Genomic DNA, 18752 nt, shown 5'->3' on the forward strand with positions numbered 1-18752 from the left:
AGTATCATGGTTCCCTAGCTGGGGAAGTCCAGGATAAGGACAGATTCTGGGGAACATGAAGTTTTTCCTGTCAATTTGTTTTTCTCACACCAATGTGTGTGTCCATTTAGCGCATTCTGTATTTCATGAAATTTCAGCATGTATGTTGCATAAGAAAATATTGAAAGGAGTTATATTTTTAAAGCTACTCTGGTGACTACTGTGCTTTATTATCTTTTTCATGAAGTAGGTGGGGCATCAGAAACTGTTACTGAATTGCTGAATATCTGAAATAGCTCCTGAAGTTCAAGTTATTTGTATAGTTGTCTTAGAATATACCGGTTAGACATGGCTCATCTGCCACTGTTTGCCTCATGCTTTTCCTATCGATTCTTTTGGATTTATATTTCTTGTTTGAGTGAGTGTGTACTTGTGTGATTTAAATATTGCAAAAACCTGGCGAGTTAGGAGTGTGTGCTAACACTTGGTGGCAGAAGAAGACCAGTTTCAAATCACTGCAGACCTAGATTCCTTGGGAAGTAACTGATCATGCATTGAGAGATTAGAGGTTTTTAAGTGTAAATTTTTCCTGAGCTTCTTAGATATCTTCCCTGATTTATAAATCTTTTAATTACTAGTTTAGCGTTTAAATTAACAGAGATTTTGTTAATTAATATGTATTTCTCATAGCAGTTTTAAAATGTCAAACAACGAGAACTCTTTATTTAGTGTGATAGAAATGTTCTTTTTTGAAAATTGCTAGCTATTATTTTTACTTGGGTTGATTTTGACAGCACCATGTGATATGCTCACAGTGGTGGGAAAGGGCTGGTTGTGGGACCATGTGTTGATGATATTAAAAAGAAGCAGGAAGAGGATATAGGGTATTCGTTAAATGGGAATGGTAATAGGAAGCAGAAAGGAGAGGATGGGTGAAAATTCTTAATTGCCACTTGGGATACCTGTTTCTCATGGTAGGGCACCTGGTTTGAGCGAGTCCCACTTCAACATCCAATCTAATTTTCCTAATATGTGCTCTGGAATGCAGTAAAGGATGACTCAAAGACTCAAGTTCCTCCACCCATTTTAGAGATCCAGAATGAGTTCTGGGCTCCTGTCTTTGGTCTAGCCTGAACTATGGATATTATAGGCATTTGGGGAAGTGCACCAAAACTCCCTCCACTCCTTATCTCCCACTCTGTTTTTAAGATGAATTAATTAAAAATAAAACTAAAAAACTAAAAAAAAAATTAAAAAATAAAGCTAAAAAAGAAAATCCTGTTCTGATAGTTCCGTTAGGGGGAAATCTCAGAGCCTACAATGGTGATTGGATATTCAGAACCAAGACTGAAATGAACATTTTTATACTAGGTGGACTGAACCCTAGCCTCCCTGTGTACTCTTTCTCGGCTGAGACCTGCTGATGTTATCTTCCTCACCTGTTGCTGTTGCCTGCCTCTACCTACCTGTGTACCTCCCTGCCCGCCTACTTACCTGCTTATCTGTTGTGGTAGCACCTTTTTTCAGATTTTTTTAAATTGGAATAGCGTAATTTGTCTTCTGCTCACATTTTGCTCTCTGTATGGTCATGTTGTTTCTTAACTCAGGAGCAGAGCACCAAAACTATTTTTTCTTGGCTGAGTCTCTGAAATGAATTTGAGGGTGTTTGATTTATTTTTGTTTGTTTTGTTTAGCTCTGTTATCTAGTCTCAAATAATTTGGGTAACCCGTCTTCCCTCCGTCTTCCCTCTGTTTGCTCAGAGTGAAGGAGGAACTTGGTCTTAATGACTCCTCTTCTGCTTTAAAGTTCCAAATCCTGTGTGAGTGTAGGCAGTGGGACCAACAGGACTTGTGAGAGAAGCTGCTTGCTGATGGGCTTAGAGCAAGGGTTGAGGGCTTTCACTTTAGGGCTCACACAGCATGAAATGGATGGAAATATCCCCGAGGAGCAAAAGCTCAGGAGCCACCATCTTGGGAAGAGGAGGGAGAACCCAACCGCCATTGGGTGTCATGATTGCTGATGACACTCCTTTCCCTCTGGGAGGCAGAACAGTAGAGCTGCAGAGACCTATGTGTATTAGTTTAAAAGCTTTTCAATTAGTTTATTTTTGTTTAATTTGAGAAACCTACACACTCAACTCAATACAACGAGACAGGAAGGTGCCATCCTTGGTTGAGTCCCCAAACACCTGCAACAGGCCAGAGGTGGGATTTGGAAGTGTAATCTGGATCTTCCACTAGGGTAGGAGGAGCCTCAGTACTTCATGCATCACCTGCTGCCTCCTGAGGGTGCATTTTAGCAGGAAGCTGGAATCAGTAGTGGGGCCAGGACTTGAAACTAGGCTATGAAATATCCAAGGCGAGTATCCAAGCAGTGTCTTAAAAGGTACACTGAATGTCCACTCCCATTTTATATTTTTACATTAATTTCTTGGGGAAGGATAGAGGGATGGGGATACAGAGCCAGATAAACAAAGAAAGAAAGAAAAAGAAAACAGAAAGGAAGAAAAAGAAAAAAAGAAGAGAGTGAGCTCCTGTCTTGTAATCGACTTCCTAAATGTTTGCAAGTTGTGGCTGGGCCCGACCAAAGCTGGGAGCTGGGAACTAAACTCAGGTTTCCCACATCGATGATAGGAACCTAGTTACTGCCAGAAGCCATCACTGTTGCATCCCTGGGTCTAAAAGAGCAGGAAGATAGAATCAGGAGTCAGAACTTGGTATTGAACTCAGGCAGTGTGATACGGGGTGTGGATGTCTAAACTGCTAGGTTGAATGCTCATCTGCTTCTTCACTCCTAAAATGGCCACAGTGGTTGATTTTGCATCTACTGGTTTACTCCCCACATGGCCACAATGGTCAGGGCTGAACCAATCCAAAGCCAGGAGCGAGGAGCTTCCTCCAGGTCTCTGACATGAGTGCTGAGTGCCAAAGCTTTGGGCCATCCTCTGCTGCTTTCCCAGGTCGTAAGCAGGGAGCAGGATGGGAAGTATAGGTGCCAGGACATGAGCTGGTGCCCATATGGGATCCCTGTGCATGCAAGGTGAAGATTTAGTCATTAAGCCATTGCCCAAGACCCCCCTCTAAGTGTATTTTAAAGAGCTTTCCATCCATGTAACAAAGGAGGAAGCCCTTGAGCTGAGACATTTGGTAACTGTTCTGCTACTTTGTCCATCCATGTTGAATGCCTTCATAACAGTCTTTATGAGTGCAGATAAAAAGGCTTTCTTAAAAACATTCTCACTGTAGGATAAAGCAACTTGTTTCCAAAATGCATTCCTATATCTTCCAATGTCAAGTGGCTTATTCACAGTTTTTAGTTGTTTTGAGTCATTTTTCAAATTACCAAGTGCATTTAATAACAAATCACTTTTTACTTTAATAGCTTTTAAAAGCTAGTAATTCGATGAAATTTAATGTGAAATGGAATTGCAATTTTCACTGAGATATCATAGGTGCCATTAGTCAACTGTGTCATCCATTATGTGTCAAAGATACATAACGTGTGACCTGATTACATTACTAATGCAATTTCTATCTTCATGTTGTTGTGTTGTTTGTTTACTTCTATGTATTGAAAAAAGTTTGATTGCTTAAAAATTAGCAATGATATCTAAAAAGAAACCCTGTCTGAAGTTTGTTTCAGAACCTTTTAGTACATCTCTTAAATAAAAAAATACACAAAACAGTTGAGAGCTCAATTTTAAAGATTTATTGTTATTATTTGAAAGGCAGATTTGCAGAGGGAATGAGAGACAGAGAAGGATCTTACATCTGCTGGTTTACCCCCCGAATGGCCTCAGTAGCTGGAGCTGAGCCAATCTGAAGCCAGGTGCTTCTTCCAGGTCTCCTACTTGGGTGCAGAATCCTGGGTTTTGGGCCATGCTCTGCTGCTTTCCCAGGCCATAAGTAGGGAGCTGAATTGGAAGTGGGGCAGCTGGGACACAAACCAGCACCCATATGAGATTCAGCTACTTAAAGGTGGAGGATTAGCCTGTTGAACTATGATGGCATCCAGAAAGCTCAATTATTTTGAAAGATATATCCTAGGTCAGTATTAGACACAACTCCTGGTAAATCCTGAATCTGTTAGAGAATTGGAAAAATCTTGAATGCCCTTGAAGAAATTATACAACCTAATATTATATTTTCAAAGTGGAATGGAGAGTGGAAGCCAGAATCTCTGTTAGCATTTTCTGAACTTTTGCTCTCAGCGTTTTATGTGACATAAAGTTTTTGTGGTGAAATGAATGTGAGCAAGGATGGGCTAAATAAAGTTAATCTCATTCTTTGTTTTAGGGCTGCTTGGGGTCTCTGAAATTCAAATGCTTGTTATGAGTCTCAGAAGTTTCTAACATCAAAGATTCATTTTTCTGCTCATGCTAGGAAGTCATGGCTTTGCTCTGCCTTGTAGTAGTGACTTTGTACTGGGATTGAAGGGCTTTGCTTTAGGACATTGCTAATCTGGCAAAGCTGATTCTTTTTTTTAAAAGATTTATTTATTTTATTGGAAAGGCAGATGTACAGAGAGGAAGAGAGACAGAAAGGAAGATCCTCCATCCAATGATTCACTCCCCAAGTTGGCCGCAATGGCTGGTGCTGCACCAATCCAAAGCCAGGAGTCAGGAACTTCCTTCTGGGTCTCCTATGTGGGTGCAGAGTCCCAAGGCTTTGGGCCATCCTCGACTGCTTTCCCAGGCCACAAGCAGGGTGCTGGATGGGCAGTGGAGCTGCTGGGATTAGAACAGGTGCCCATATGGGATCCCAGCTTGTTCAAGGCGAGGATATTAACCATTACACTATCGTGCTAGGCCCAAAGCTGTTTCTTAAAACCTGCTGAAAATGGATACACATCATTCTTGGTCACATGTTGTTATCTCAGGGAGAGATATGTTAAAAGTACACTAGTACTAATTTGTTGAATGACTCAGTTTCTCAGTTCTTTTCAGTTGATTATTTCAGGAAATTAGAATGAAAGAAAAAAAAATCACTGACTTTTCCCCCTAGGTTCAAACTCCACAACATTTAGTTTAAGTCTTAACAGAATTTGTTCATTTCACCTTTGGCCACAGGAGTTTGGTCTGGTTCTTATAGCAGGTTTTCTGTCTCTGAGACCTGCCTGATGGCAATATTTTAATCTGTTGGCCAAATTTGCAATACCATGTTTCAATGCCTTCCAAATCTGTTTCTTTATGTTGCCTTCAGGCTGATGTCCAGAGCAAGTCACTGCTTGTGCCTGCTACATTCTCCACATCCGAATTTGACGAATTTGACGAGGATGCTTTGACACATCACTTTGTTTAGAATAGAGCCTTTTTTCACAGTAATCTGAAGTTTGGTCTCCAGCAGGGATGTGATATTTTAATAGGTCTTTCTTTAGAAATAGCCCCCTTTCTAGCTACAATTTTCATGACTTAGTCTCCAGAAGTCCATCTTTCTCTGTATCCTCCCTGATTTAGCTTATCAGAAAATTGTAAACAGAGTGCACTATGCACTTGGATTTCAGTTCAAATATCTCTAGAGTTCAGTGTGTTTAAGTTGGAGTTGGTCAGTAGTGTCCTGGGAATAGGATGAACAAGGAGGAAGATTGTGTCTAGTATACTTTTCCACCGATACCAACCTGCCATTGCATTTGTCCCCATGATGCCTAAAATGCACACATTTTAGGGTAGACACAGATGGGGTAGACACAGAAGGATGATTTCAAGTTTGGCATTTCTGGGGTAATGTCTGCAGAGACAGTGGGCTCAACCCAGTGCTCTGAGAACACACAGACTGGGTACTGTGAAAGGAGAATGTGTCACAGTGTTTGTGACTTTTTCCACTCTGTCAGCTCATGGTACCAGTTCCTTGCTACTTGTTCATTTTTGTTTTCCTTTCAAACCCACTGTTTATGCTTTAAGAAATGTTTTTTGAAAATCTAGAAAGATCCTTAATTTTAACAATCTCTAAAAGAGAAGGCTGTTTTGAAATTATTGACTATTCTCCCTTTCTTTTGCTGTGACTTTTTTTGAACATTTATATATATAGGCTAAATGAGTACATTAGCAAAAACTATGTAAACCTGTATTTTTAATGTTTATTTTTACATTTTTAGTTTACTTGAAGAGCAATTGTGAGAGAGAAAGGGTTCTCCCATTTGCTGTTCCACTATCCAAATACGCAACAGTCAGTGAGGCCAGAACTGCGACTTGGGAATTCAGTCTTTTCACACAGCAGGCAGACACATAATTACCTTGAGCCTTATCTGTTACCTCATAGAGCCTGCAGAAGCAGGAAACTGGAATCAGGACCTTGAAATAGATTTGGAATACATGCACTTGATGCAAGTTTCTTAACTACTAGGCCACATGCCTGTCCAGTAATTCCATATTTTAAACTTAATCAAATAGGAAATTTTCACAATTAGATGTTTGGGTAAATTGAAAATGTGGACAAAAGACTGTTTTCAGTTGCATATTATATATAAAATATTTTTCATAGTAGTGTTAACCATGTTAGAAAGTCTTTGGCTATATTTCTTGGTGAGGAACATTCATTTTTTATTTGATTCATGGGTCATATGTCCAATGGCTATTCCATGTCCAATTACTACTTTTTCATTTCCCACTCAACCTTCTTTTTTTCTAATAGCATTCTATCCAGGAAATGATTTCAATCAAATAAAAGAAAAAGGTTCATAATCCTGAGCACTCTTAGTCCTTCTCCTTTTTCTAAGCTATGGAACAATTGCTGATTGTAAATCAGTGTCTGTTTCTTTCCCATCCCCTCATTCAAATCTGTGTCATTTGGTTGTTGGAGCCTTTCCTTTGTCAGGTAGAAATTTCTTTCTTAGTGGCATGCAGGGGCTACTCCTGCAGTGTTAGGAAACGTGCAGGTGAAGCAGTACATTCTGTTGGAAATGATATTGGTGAGGAGACTGAGAGGAAGGGCTGGAAGGAGGAAGAATGTGGATGGGAAGGGAGTTTGGAAAATCAGTTCATTTGAGGTGGGCAAAGGAGAAAGTGCTGGATGTAGAAGACCAGGATGAGCTGTCAAAGTGCTCTAGATTTTTCTTGAAATCACTGAGTCATAATTAGTGATGGCAATAGATGAAACAAAAATCTTTTGCCAATAGGTAGTCTCTCCTATATTTTCTGTGAGTTTAATTCATCTGTGATATCTTTTTGTGATATGGTTGGGTCTGAAGTTGTGTCTTCACATAACCTATCCAATATATATGAATGGTTCCATAGTTTGGAACTCTAAGCTGAATACATTTTACTACACTATAAATGTGTTATGCAGTATGTAGCTTAGGATGTTTTTCTGAATTTATTTTTGAATGATCTTTTACAGAACAGTTTTACTCTACTGCTTATTTTTTTTAGGTCTTAAGAATTTTTGTTACCAGTGGCAGACATTAATTAATGTTGAAAAGTTTTGGTTACAAGGGAAAACTATTGTATTAAAAAAGGAACAGATGTAGGTATAATAGATATTACTTGATGAGATACTTTGAAGTAGGAACAATTTATGTTTTATCTTTAGCAATAGAAGTAAATGGTTACGTTGGTGATTTTAGGAAAAAATGTGACTGTAAACAAAACATTAGGAAAACAGATGTGGTAAGAAAGAGAGAGAGAGAGCTGTGGCTTGCTTACATTTGAATGACCACAGGGCTGTGCTGAGCCAGAGCACAGCTGGAATTTAACAGGCGGGTTGAGAGTCCAGTTGAGACTGAGCTGTGTAACAGCTGAGGCTCACCCTGCAGTTCTGAGGTCCCTTAGTTTTAGTGTCAGAATACATCCAGCATGGTAGCTGGGACAGTGGAGGCCTATGGGGTCCTGTTGAGAAGAGGCTACAGGAAAGAGGAGGTGGAAGGCCTTTCAGCCAAAGTGTGCTCTAAGTTTTATTAAGTGTATAAGAACTATAACCCTGGAAACAAACTTTGTCGGTTGCCTAAGAGAGCACTGTCCCCCTACTTGTTTTCAGTCACATCTCCTCCCTAGGAACCCACCAGGTAAACTTGCAACTATCATGAAAAAAGCCACATGCAGATACAGCAAACAGGAGGCAAAAAAGTGTATGGTCTGTCTTGGTATGGGGTGGATTGAGGAGGAACTGAGAAACAGGAGTTAAGACAGGCTGAGCAACCCAAGGATGGGGCCTTCTGGGAACACACTGAGTTGATTGTGTTGTAGTGTTCCAGAACTTACTGTTGAACTACAACCTTGAGTAACTCTTGGGTACCAAGGACCTGTGCTTTTTTTCATCAACATGGCCTTCCTTAGGTGAACATGGTGTTTGTGGATGGATGCCATGTTTCTTCCTCTCTCCTGTTTGATGCAGTGTGTCATGGAAAGGAAATGCCAGGACAGGGAGGCAATCTAGCGTTTTCTCATGGTGGCTTTGAGGAAGTAGTTGGGCCGGGGAGCAGGTGTGCAACCTCCCCTTGTGACTGTTCTCTTTGCTACGTGACGCCACCAAGGTGCATCCAGCTCTTCCCAAAGTGGTAGGATAGACAGTGAGGTGTCCCCAGCAGAGTTTCTACTGTTTTTGCTGAATGCTGTGATACTGCGAATGTCAGATAACAGGAGAGTAAGGAGTTGCTGCTTTTGATTTCTTTAAAGCCTCAAGATGAAACAGGCATGAGCACAGAAAGCAAGTTTATAAACACAGGGATTAGGGAGATGCCTTGCCTCAAAAGTCCCATGGTGAGTTATGGAGCGGCTCTGGCCTGGAGTAAAATGAAGAATTTATAGGTATTATAGACTCAAAGAGCTGGTGTAGAAAAGTCAGGCAGCCTCTGTAAGTATTTTACTTGATTATTTGGATATCTGCAGTGTAAGAGGTTTTTTTTTTTTTTCAGCCTAGATCATTACAAAGTCTTTTTTTTTCTATGCTTATATGGCACCTATGAATTCTTTTGTATCTGTCTTTAAATTTCATAGTAAATGAGGTTCATATACTGTAGGAATAATTATTTGCTTCATGTGTTAATGTTAATTCAGCATATTAAAGGCAGGTATTTCATGTTGCTAGAAATCCTGAAAAGTAATTTTGGCATTGGTTTAGGAGATATGGTAGTTTGTGTGATTATACATCAAGAGTGATTAGTGGGCCCGGCAGCGTGGCCTAGTGGCTAAAGTGCTTGCCTTGAATGTGCCCGGGATCCCATATGGGCGCCGGTTCTAATCCCAGCAGCTCCACTGCCCATCCAGCTCCCTGCTTGTGGCCTGGGAAAGCAGTTGAGGATGGCCCAAAAGCTTTGGGACCCTGCACCCATGTGGGAGACCTGGAAGACGTTCCTGGATCCTGGCTTCGGATCGGCATAGCATCGGCTGTTGCGCTCACTTGGGCAGTGAATAATCGGACGGAAGATCTTCTTCTCTGTCTCTCCTCCTCTCTGTATATCTGACTTTCCAATAAATAAATAAATCTTTCAAAAAAAAAAGAGTGATTAGTATTCTTAGAATTGCAATATTTTAAAGTAAATATTTCAGAACTTCCGTATTGTTCTGTTCTTCCTTTCAGTTTATCTGTATCTTTTATTTGTCCTGAATCTGCATCCAAGCTCTTCCCTTACTAGTATATCCTTTAGTAGGGAACCTCATTCCTCTGTGATTTAGTTTCCTAGTCTGGTGATAATAATGGTACCAATCTCACAGCATTGTTAGTGATATTAGATGAGATAGTGAGAGTTCTTAGAGCTGTATGTATACATAGCATAAATACTATTGTTACATGGATGACAGAAGGCATGTTTTTTTTTTTTTTTTTTCAGATTGGTCCAAAATAACATATCTTTTTTTCTGTTTGATCAGCTCCTTAGTTTCGCATCTCTGAACTCACCAACAGGTATTGCATGGGATGTCGGGACTGCTGGTCAGAAGTAACCTGCCTGACTGCCCCAGGTCCTCCACTGCACATACTGCCCCAGGGTCGGGGTAAGAGAAGGCTGCAGGGTAGTTCTCACTGGGTGCTGGGACCAAGTCTCAAATCACCAGGGACAGGAAAGGGTCCCAGTGATCCCTATGGGGAGGAGCTGAGGGAAGATTGTAGCTGACAAGGAGAGTCAAGTGTTTCGAATCAGGAGGAAGATGGAAATGGAGATGTGCAGATACCAGTAAAAAATGTGGCTGTGCAGGGATCTGAAGTAAGATTTACCCCAATAAGCCTGTTATCAATACATTTCATGACTTTGAATTGTTGATACATAAATTTTGATAAGGGCAGTGATGAGTAATATGAATTTTAAAATTTTGAACAATATGTCACTGAAGAAATGAGCCTTTTTCCATGTGAGAAAATAATTGTAAAATATTGTCAGTCTTCTTTAACTAATTGATGACCCAAATAACAAACCAATTTAGTTTAAGGCCAACATTCCAGGGAAAATATTTTTTTTCAGTTTTAATATATTTTTATTTTGAATTTTGAATTGTGTGGTAAAATTTTGTATAGGCTGGAATTCTCTCCCAAACTCCCATCCGCCATCAGATTATTTCCATTTTGTTACAATAGTGTAGTCCTTCATAAGGAATCATAATTCTATCAGTCTCTTTTTTAAGTGTGCCCCGACCTTGTTGGTACAGACGATGTCAGACAGTCCAGCATCCGATTGTCTACACATGTCCAACAATTTCATTGGTATTCCATCTTTCATCTGGAAGCAGGGATGCATGTTCCATTGTACTCCCATGTCTGTACATGACAGACCCTAGTACTCCATCACTATACATTTCTTTAAGTAGGAAGCAATGAAACAAGGTCAACAACTGGTATAAGTTAGAACAGCCACAGCAGCAACAGCAACATCAACAACAAATTACAGCACCATGAAAAAATGTGCTGCTGAGTAACCAACACATGGGTGACAAAAAGGAAAAACAAAATAATCTTGGGAAAAATGATGCCATCGTATAATCCATGAGTCCATGATGAATTCGACAAGAGAAAAGAGATTATTTAGAATAAACCAAACTGAAATAAAAAAAAAACATCAAAACACATGGGATACAGCCAAAAAAGCAAGCAAACAAACAAAAACACAGTATGGATTGGATTATTGAAGTTACATTTTCCATGTTGATTTCCTTATATAAGAGAGAACATATGGTATTTGTTCTTTTGTGATTGACTTATTTCACTGAGCATAATGGTCTCTAGTTGGGACCATCTGTTTGTAAATAGAATAATTTCATTCTTCTTAATAGCTGAATAATATTTCATGGAGTAGATGTACCACAGTTTGTTTAACCACTCTTTGGATGCACATCTGGATTGTTCCATGTCTTTGCTGCTGTAGGTAGTGCTGCTGCAAATATAAGATTACAGATCCCCTTCTCATATGCAGATTTCACTTTTATTGGGTATATTCCTAGAAGCAGGATAGCTGGGTCATATATGGCAGGTTTATTTGCCATTTTCCAAGCACTCTCCATACTGATTTCCACAGTGGTTTTGGAAAATAATTGTAAAATATTGTTAGTTCTGTTTAACTAATTGATGCCCCAAATAACAAACCAATTCATTCTCAGGCCAACATCCCAGGGGAAAAAAAAATATATTTTTACAGCTACTTCCATGGCAGGAACGAACAGCAGAGACTCACTGTTAGCAGGACAGATAATTCCCTTGTCTGATATAGAGCCTGTTTATATAACTTTTGAAGTTATACAAGTAACAATAGGAGGTTTCTTCTATTAAAAAAAAAAAGCTTCAGCCTGCTTAATAAAATTAACAATCCATTGTTCTAGCCACAATAACTTTGGCAGGGAAGTTAAAGAATAATAATATGTAGTTTATCTGTAGGAGCATTTAAATGAATGATTTTTCCATTTCAGATTGTCCTTTTGGCTCATATTAAATTATGTGCATCATTTAGCTAAATGTAAATTATTTTGTGAGTGCTTCCTGAATAAATAATTTCCATTACTTATTAGATTCAGCCATCAGATGATGCTAAAAATACACATCATGCTGGCAGTGTCATTTTTCCTGGTTGACTGAATGCCAAGTGAGAATCAAGAAAGAAATTCCTCTGTTGCATGGTACATTGTATCAAAGGTTATTTGGCAGTTTTGAATATTTTCACTAATTTTTCAGAAACTGTGACAGAAAGAAAATAAAGGGAAGTATAACATCAGTCCATTTCTAATGATTATTGAAGATACTCTTTAAAAAGTTTCTGTTTGATATTTCTTGCCACTAATTTATGGCCTTAAGATGTCATATTCTGTATTTAAGTTCCTATTTCTTCTTTTAATATTGTGTTGTATAACTGATATGTCACTTAAACTGGATAGAATTATAAGTGTGAAATCCTTAAAAATATATTTCATCCCTGTTAGATTCAAGATAATGGTAACTTTCAAACCAGGTCCCTAGTTGCACTAAACACATTCAAAGTGCCATTCAGTGGTTTTGGTGAAGACTGCCATGTGTTGCTTCTTGCATTTTGTAAAACTTATTTTTTGCATTTCATATTTTCCTGACTTGAACCATTTCTCACCTTCTTTTGAGTTCTTCTAGCATGTTATATATCTATTAATCTTTACATGATAGGGCGTCTTAGAAAGATGAGGAAGAGGGATGAGCATTGTGGTAAAATGGGTTAAACTGCACTTGTCCTACAGACATTCCACATCAGGTTCCTGTCCCTGCTGCACTGCTTTCAATCCAGCTCTCTGCTAATGTGCCTGGGAAAACTGAAAGATGGCCCAAGTGCTTGGGCCCTGCAGTGCACATTGAGACCTAGAGAGAGTTCCTGGCTCTTGATGCATTGTGGTCCAAAACTGGCTATTGCAGCTATCTGGGGAGTGAACTGGTGAATGGAAGATGCTCTTTGTTTTTCTCTCTCTCACTCTGTTTGGTTACTCTAGCTTTCAAATAAGTAAAAATTAAATCTGTGTCTGGGCCCGGCACGGTGGTGCAGTGGTTAAGGTCCTTGCCTTGAATGCCCGGGATCCCATATGGGCGCTGGTTCTTATCCCGGCGGCCCCTCTTCCCATCCAGCTCCCTGCCTGTGGCCCGGGAAAGCAGTCAAGGATGGCCCAAGGCTATGGGAGCCTGCACCCGTGTGGGAGACCCGGAAGAGGCTCCTGGCTCCTGGCTTCGGATCGGTATAGTATCGGCCGTTGTGCTCACTTGGGAAGTGAATCATCGGATGGAAGATCTTCCTCTCTGTCTCTCCTCTCTGTATATCTGCCTTTCCAATAAAAAAAAAATAATAAAAATAAATCTTTAAAAAAATTAAATCTTTTTAATTTAAGATTTATTTATTTTATTGGAAAGGCAGATGTACAGAGAGGAGGAGACACAGACAGGAAGATCTCCTGTCCGATGATTCACTCCCCACGTGGCCACCACAGCTGTTGCTGCACCAATCCGAAGCCAGGAGCCAGGAACTTCTTTCCAGGTCTCCCACGCGGGTGCAGGGTCCCAAGGCTTTGGTCATTCTCGACTGCTTTCCCAGGACAGAAACAGGGAGCTGGATGGGAAGTGGAGCAGCTGGGATTAGAACCAGCACCCATATGGGATCCTGGCATGTTCAAGGTGAGAACCTTAACCATTATACTATCGTGCTGGGCCCCAAAATTAAATCTTAAAAATAAAAAAAAGGAAGAAAGGAAGGAGATAAGGAAGGAACAAATAAAGACAAAGAAAGAAAGAAAGATGAGAAAGGGAAGAGACAATAATTTTGGATCCCAAGTCTCAAAATTATGCTGACACTCAGCTTCTCTAGCTTTATGTGGGACCTTGATGGATATCTTTGTGACTGTTTTGATAGCTCAATGGATTCAATCATTAAATAGGAACTTTATTAACATTACTCTGAGATCCAATGTTGATATAGTCATTTATTGTTTCAGAATTATAATCCTTTTTTTAAAAAAAAAAGATTTACTTATTTTTATTGCAAAGTCAGATATACAGAGATGAGGAGAGACAGAGGGGAAGATCCTCCATCTGTTGATTCACTCCCAAGTTGACCTCAGTGACTGGTGCCGCGCCAATCTGAAGCCAGGAATCAGGAACCTCTTCCAGGTCTCCCATGACGGTGCAGGGTCCCAAGGCTTTGGGCATTCCTCGACTGCTTTCCCAGGCCACAAGCAGGGAGCTGGATGGGAAGCGGAGCTGCCGGGATTAGAGCTGGCAACCGTATGGGATCCTGGCAATTTCAAGGCAAGGACTTTGTTGCTAGGCCCCTATAATCCTTTTTTATAAAAGAAAATCATCTACTGCTGCCAGATGATAAGACAAATAGACTTTAAGAGAAAAGAAAAGAAATACTGCCATATAAGAATTTCTCCAGAGAAATAAAGATAATGCTAATGGTAAAATATGAATATGAATATATATACACATATGTGTATTTTTCTTCATTAGTGAAGATTTTTGTTTCATTGGGGAATGTGATTTTAGTGCTTTATAAGGCCTTATGTGTTTTTGAACCACAAGTTTCTCTATACATTTTGAGTAAAGAAATTAATTCTATTTCACTTGCTAAGCAAAATGAATTTCTTAACATTCCAATTAGAAGTCATCTGTGAAGCTTTCGTGCAAAATAGTTGATGCTTACGTTTTGTTAAAAATGAGTATTGGGCCCTACGGTGTGGTCTAGTGGCTAAAGTCCTCGGCTTGAACGCATCGGGATCCCACACGGGTTAATTAACCGAGTGGTTTACAGGAACTCCCACGTTTTCCTTATTTCTTACTTTTAATAAATGTATTTCATTAAACTGAAATGGAGAATATAATATCATTGCTGGCAAGGCCCTTCCTTGTTTGCCAAGTTATCTCTTCTGTCTTCTTTAAAGGAAGGACTCCTTCAGTCCCCACTGTAAAACCCTCCTCTCAAAACCCACACATGCGAAAGCACTGAAAAATACTATAAGAATATAGTATAAGAATAACATAAGTATAAGTATAACATACTATAAGAATATATATGCATGGATTTAAACATTTCTTTCATCTCTGTTAGCCTATATTATTTATTTTGGTTTGAGAGTTGCACAGAGTGGGAGAACACAGAAAGGGCACTCAAAACGCTGACAGCCGCTGATTGGGCTGAGGCTGCGTTTATGCCAAGGCTGGGAGTTGACAAACCATGTGTACCATGTGGCAGGTACCCAACTGAGCTGTCACCATTGCATCTTAGGATCCACGTTAATGGAAGCTAGAATTAGAGTAGAAGTTGGATATCAGGTTCCAGTACTCCAGGACATCTTGAACACCAGGATATCAACTTTACCCTTAATTCCATTTTCCACTAACTGAAATAATACAGTATGTGCACATGGACATATGAGAGTTCTTCTCAAAGTTTATATAAAAGTGGAGTTAGAATGCAAGTTTATTTTGAAGCTAAAATTTTGAAATACACATATGCTTTTTTTCATTGTATGCATTTCTACAATTTTTTCCCACAGATTTTAAACTATTAGCATATGTGATGTATGTGTGTATGTCTTTATGTGTACAAATAAGCATTTATTATATTTCACTCTTTCAAAGACTTTTGTAAGTCACTTGTTTAACCCATACAACCTTTGGAGATAGAGACTACTGTCAACATCATTTTACAGATAAGGGAAATCTGCATAGCTCAGGGGTGGCTGAGTTGCAGTTTGAACTGAATGAACCAAAAGAAATATGCTTAGTTACATCCTTATTGAACTCTAGCAAATTTTGATATGGTCAGCTCTCGTAAAGTCTCACAAAGAGACTTGCCATTTGCGATAGTTATTTATTTAGCACAATTTCATTACAAGCATTCTTCTAGGCACCAGAGATGACTAAAACTCAGACATTGTTACCCTTGTAGAGAATGCATGCTAATAGCAACAGACAGATAATGAAAAATAAGCATAATAAATAAGTAAATTACATGTTCTTTTAGGAGATGGTGAATGTTATGGGGAAATATGTGTAAATGGATACAAAAAAGAGAGGCAAGCATTTGGGAGTAACTTTTGGGATGGAAATGCAAAATAAACCTTAATGTATGAGCAAGACATCCATGGAAATGAGGGCAAAGCACATTAAGACACAGGGAACAGAGCAGCCAGAATGAAGATAGTGAGGTGGCTTGTGACTGGCATGTTCAACGAATAGTGAGGAGGCCAGGGAGGGGGCAACAGTGGCAGGAGATTGGGGCTGGAAAGTCAAGGAATGGGCAGGGCAGTACATGGCAGGCTATTAGGGGGTCGTTCCTGCTTTGGAAGGTTCTAGAAGAGTAAATTCATCTGCCGTGTGTTTTTCTATTATCAGCTTGCTGTAGAAGAGGCAATAATAGGAAGACAGGAAGTCATTATAATCCAGTTCAGAGGTCATCAGTCAGAAGTAACAGTGGAGTAGAAAAAAAAACCTAGGCGTATTTTGAAGGTGAAACCAACATGATTTTGATTATATGTGAATTGAGAGGGGGGGAAGCAAGCATAATCTCAAGGCTTCTATCCCGAGCGATTAGGAGTTCCCTTGACTGAGATGGCGACCTGGAGCACTTTTTAAAAATAAAGTATATAATGTAAAACATGAAACATGGAACACTTTTTAAAAAAAATAAAATATATAATGTAAAACAGAAAGGAAAACCCAAGTGTCCAACAGTAAAAAATTCAATAAATAATTTGTGATGATAGGGTCATATCCTACAGTATTTGGAGACAGAGAGACTTCATACATCTATATTTACTGACCTGCCATATTTAAAGTTAAAAAACTAATGATCAAATAATGTTTGAGATATCGCCATGTTCATATACAGTGAAAAGATACTTAGTATTTATGTAGAAAATGTAAAATGTAACAAAATTGTAGTAGCGGTTCAGAGTGATTTTATGTTTGATACTTATGTCTCCATTGAGTTTTTGTGAATTAAAAGGGGAGAGGCACATTTTCATCACCAACATCTCACAGAATGGGAGTCTGAGGCTGAGTTGCAAGGCCATTGTGTGAAACAGGAGTGGTAGCAAAATTCTTCCCCATGAGTTGCAGAATACAGATATACCTGGGACATCTCACTGTAATTTTGTTTTCAAAATGGGTTGTTCCTGCTAAGAAAGTACACTAGAAATAAGGAGAGACAGATAGAGAAGAACCTGCAAGATCCACTGATTTTCCCTGTTCTATTTCATGTAGCCTTTGTCTTTCAGGTAACTCCTATATGTGTAGGTTGACAGTTAACATCTGTCTTACTAGAACATTTTCTGCGCTCTGAAATGTTAGGATCTACATCACTTTAAAAATGTTCATCTGTTTTTTTCATTGCAAATATAGATGGATTTTGCTTTCCTTGGTATCTCATTTTTTAAAGATTTATTTATTTTTTATTGCAAAGGAAGATTTACAGAGTAAAGGAAAGACAGAAAAATCTTCCATCTACTTGTTAACTCCCCAAAGGCTGCAACAGCTGCAGCTAAGCCAATCAGAAGGCAGGGGCCAGGAGCTTCTTTCAGGTCTCCCATGCAGGTGCAGGGTAACCTAAGGCCTTGGGCCATCCTCCACTGCTTTCCCGGGCCATAGATAGGGAACTGGATGGGAAGTGGAGCATCTGGGACACGAACTATCACTTGTATGGGATCCTGGTACGTGCATGGGGAGGATTTAGCCACATGAGCCATTTCACCAATCCCTGGTATATTGAATTTTAACACAATAAGCTTAATAATTTTTCAAGACTAAAATGTGTCAAGTTCAGAATGCTGCCAAATTTAAAATCAAAACCCATTATTGATTTTTTTTAAAAAATGCAACTTAGGCTAGGAAGGGAGACTTTAAAAATAACTTTACAACAGCTTTGTAGTATTCATTCTCCAGTGCCAGTGGGTTGTACGGTATATTAAAATGTAGTTGCTGAATCTCAGAAGGTGATATAGATATGAGCTGTCTGTGGGACTGAGATGATTGACTGATGTGATTTTTTGTTGTTATTTCAAGGGTGTGAAAAAAATAGATCCTGAATTATATGAAAAATTTCTCAGCCACAAATTTGGAGAAGAAATGTTACATCGTGTAGATCTTTGCTCCATGCAGAAGAAGAAACAAAGTAATGGTTACTATCATTGCGAGTCTTCAATTATGGTTGGTGAGTAAAATCTAAAAATTATTTATTATATTTATTTTTGTATCTTTTGCATCATTTTATTTTGGCAACTGTTTGGAGTAGCTTATATATGTTTTTTTTCAATGATGCATTTTCCTAAATGTTGTAATTTGCCAATAATGTATTGAACATGTTACAGAACATTTTCAGTATTTAAGTTTGTCAATAAAGATTTTACTACCTATAATTGTTATACCATCATTGGTTAAGGATTCATTTCATTTTAACTTTATTTCATCAATGTAAGGAAAAATTCATTTCCACGTGAAGGCCTCCAGGATCTCAGTATTCCATACGTCGCACTCTCGTCTTGCTGCTTTTGTTTTGGAATAGTATGTCAGGTCAAAGAATTTGACTCCAAGAAGAAAAAATGTAGGTGACCTGTAAAATATGAAATGTTGAATTTCTTGCTTAAGGGGAACTTGTCTTAATGGGAAACAAATATTCAATCATAAATATTTCTGTCACATGGCACATGAGAAATACAGGCCTCTACATAGTTAAGTTTCAGGATGGAAAGTTTGTTCACCAAGTGAAGATCACTCAGCCAGACAGGATTATTTTCTATATTTAAAAAAGTGAGTGTATTTCAGAGGAAGTTGCTGTTTAAAGCAGACATTATTTTCATTGAATTGTAGGCTTAAAGACAATCTGAATTGTAGACTTTTAAAATAGAGCTACT

At 38.9% G+C, this 18752-nt stretch overlaps 1 protein-coding gene across 5 annotated transcripts in view; it reads left to right on the plus strand.

Moving 5' to 3' along the window:
- AKAP7 (A-kinase anchoring protein 7) overlaps positions 1–18752 on the plus strand; it is a 128544-nt gene that overhangs the window by 56918 nt on the left and 52874 nt on the right. For 4 of the 5 annotated variants that reach the window (XM_040965682.1, XM_040965683.1, XM_040965681.1 and 1 more), the window contains exon 7: positions 17905–18052. In XM_040965682.1, the coding sequence (XP_040821616.1) occupies positions 17905–18052 (148 nt within the window). Of the gene's footprint in view, positions 1–17904; positions 18053–18317; positions 18477–18752 lie in introns of those variants that run through there. The other variant, XM_040965685.1, reaches the window with a different exon arrangement.

The sequence above is a fragment of the Ochotona curzoniae genome, unplaced genomic scaffold, assembly GCF_017591425.1.
Source record: "Ochotona curzoniae isolate NIBS_2020 unplaced genomic scaffold, NIBS_Ocur_1.0 scaffold_3890, whole genome shotgun sequence".
Lineage (NCBI taxonomy): Eukaryota > Metazoa > Chordata > Mammalia > Lagomorpha > Ochotonidae > Ochotona > Ochotona curzoniae.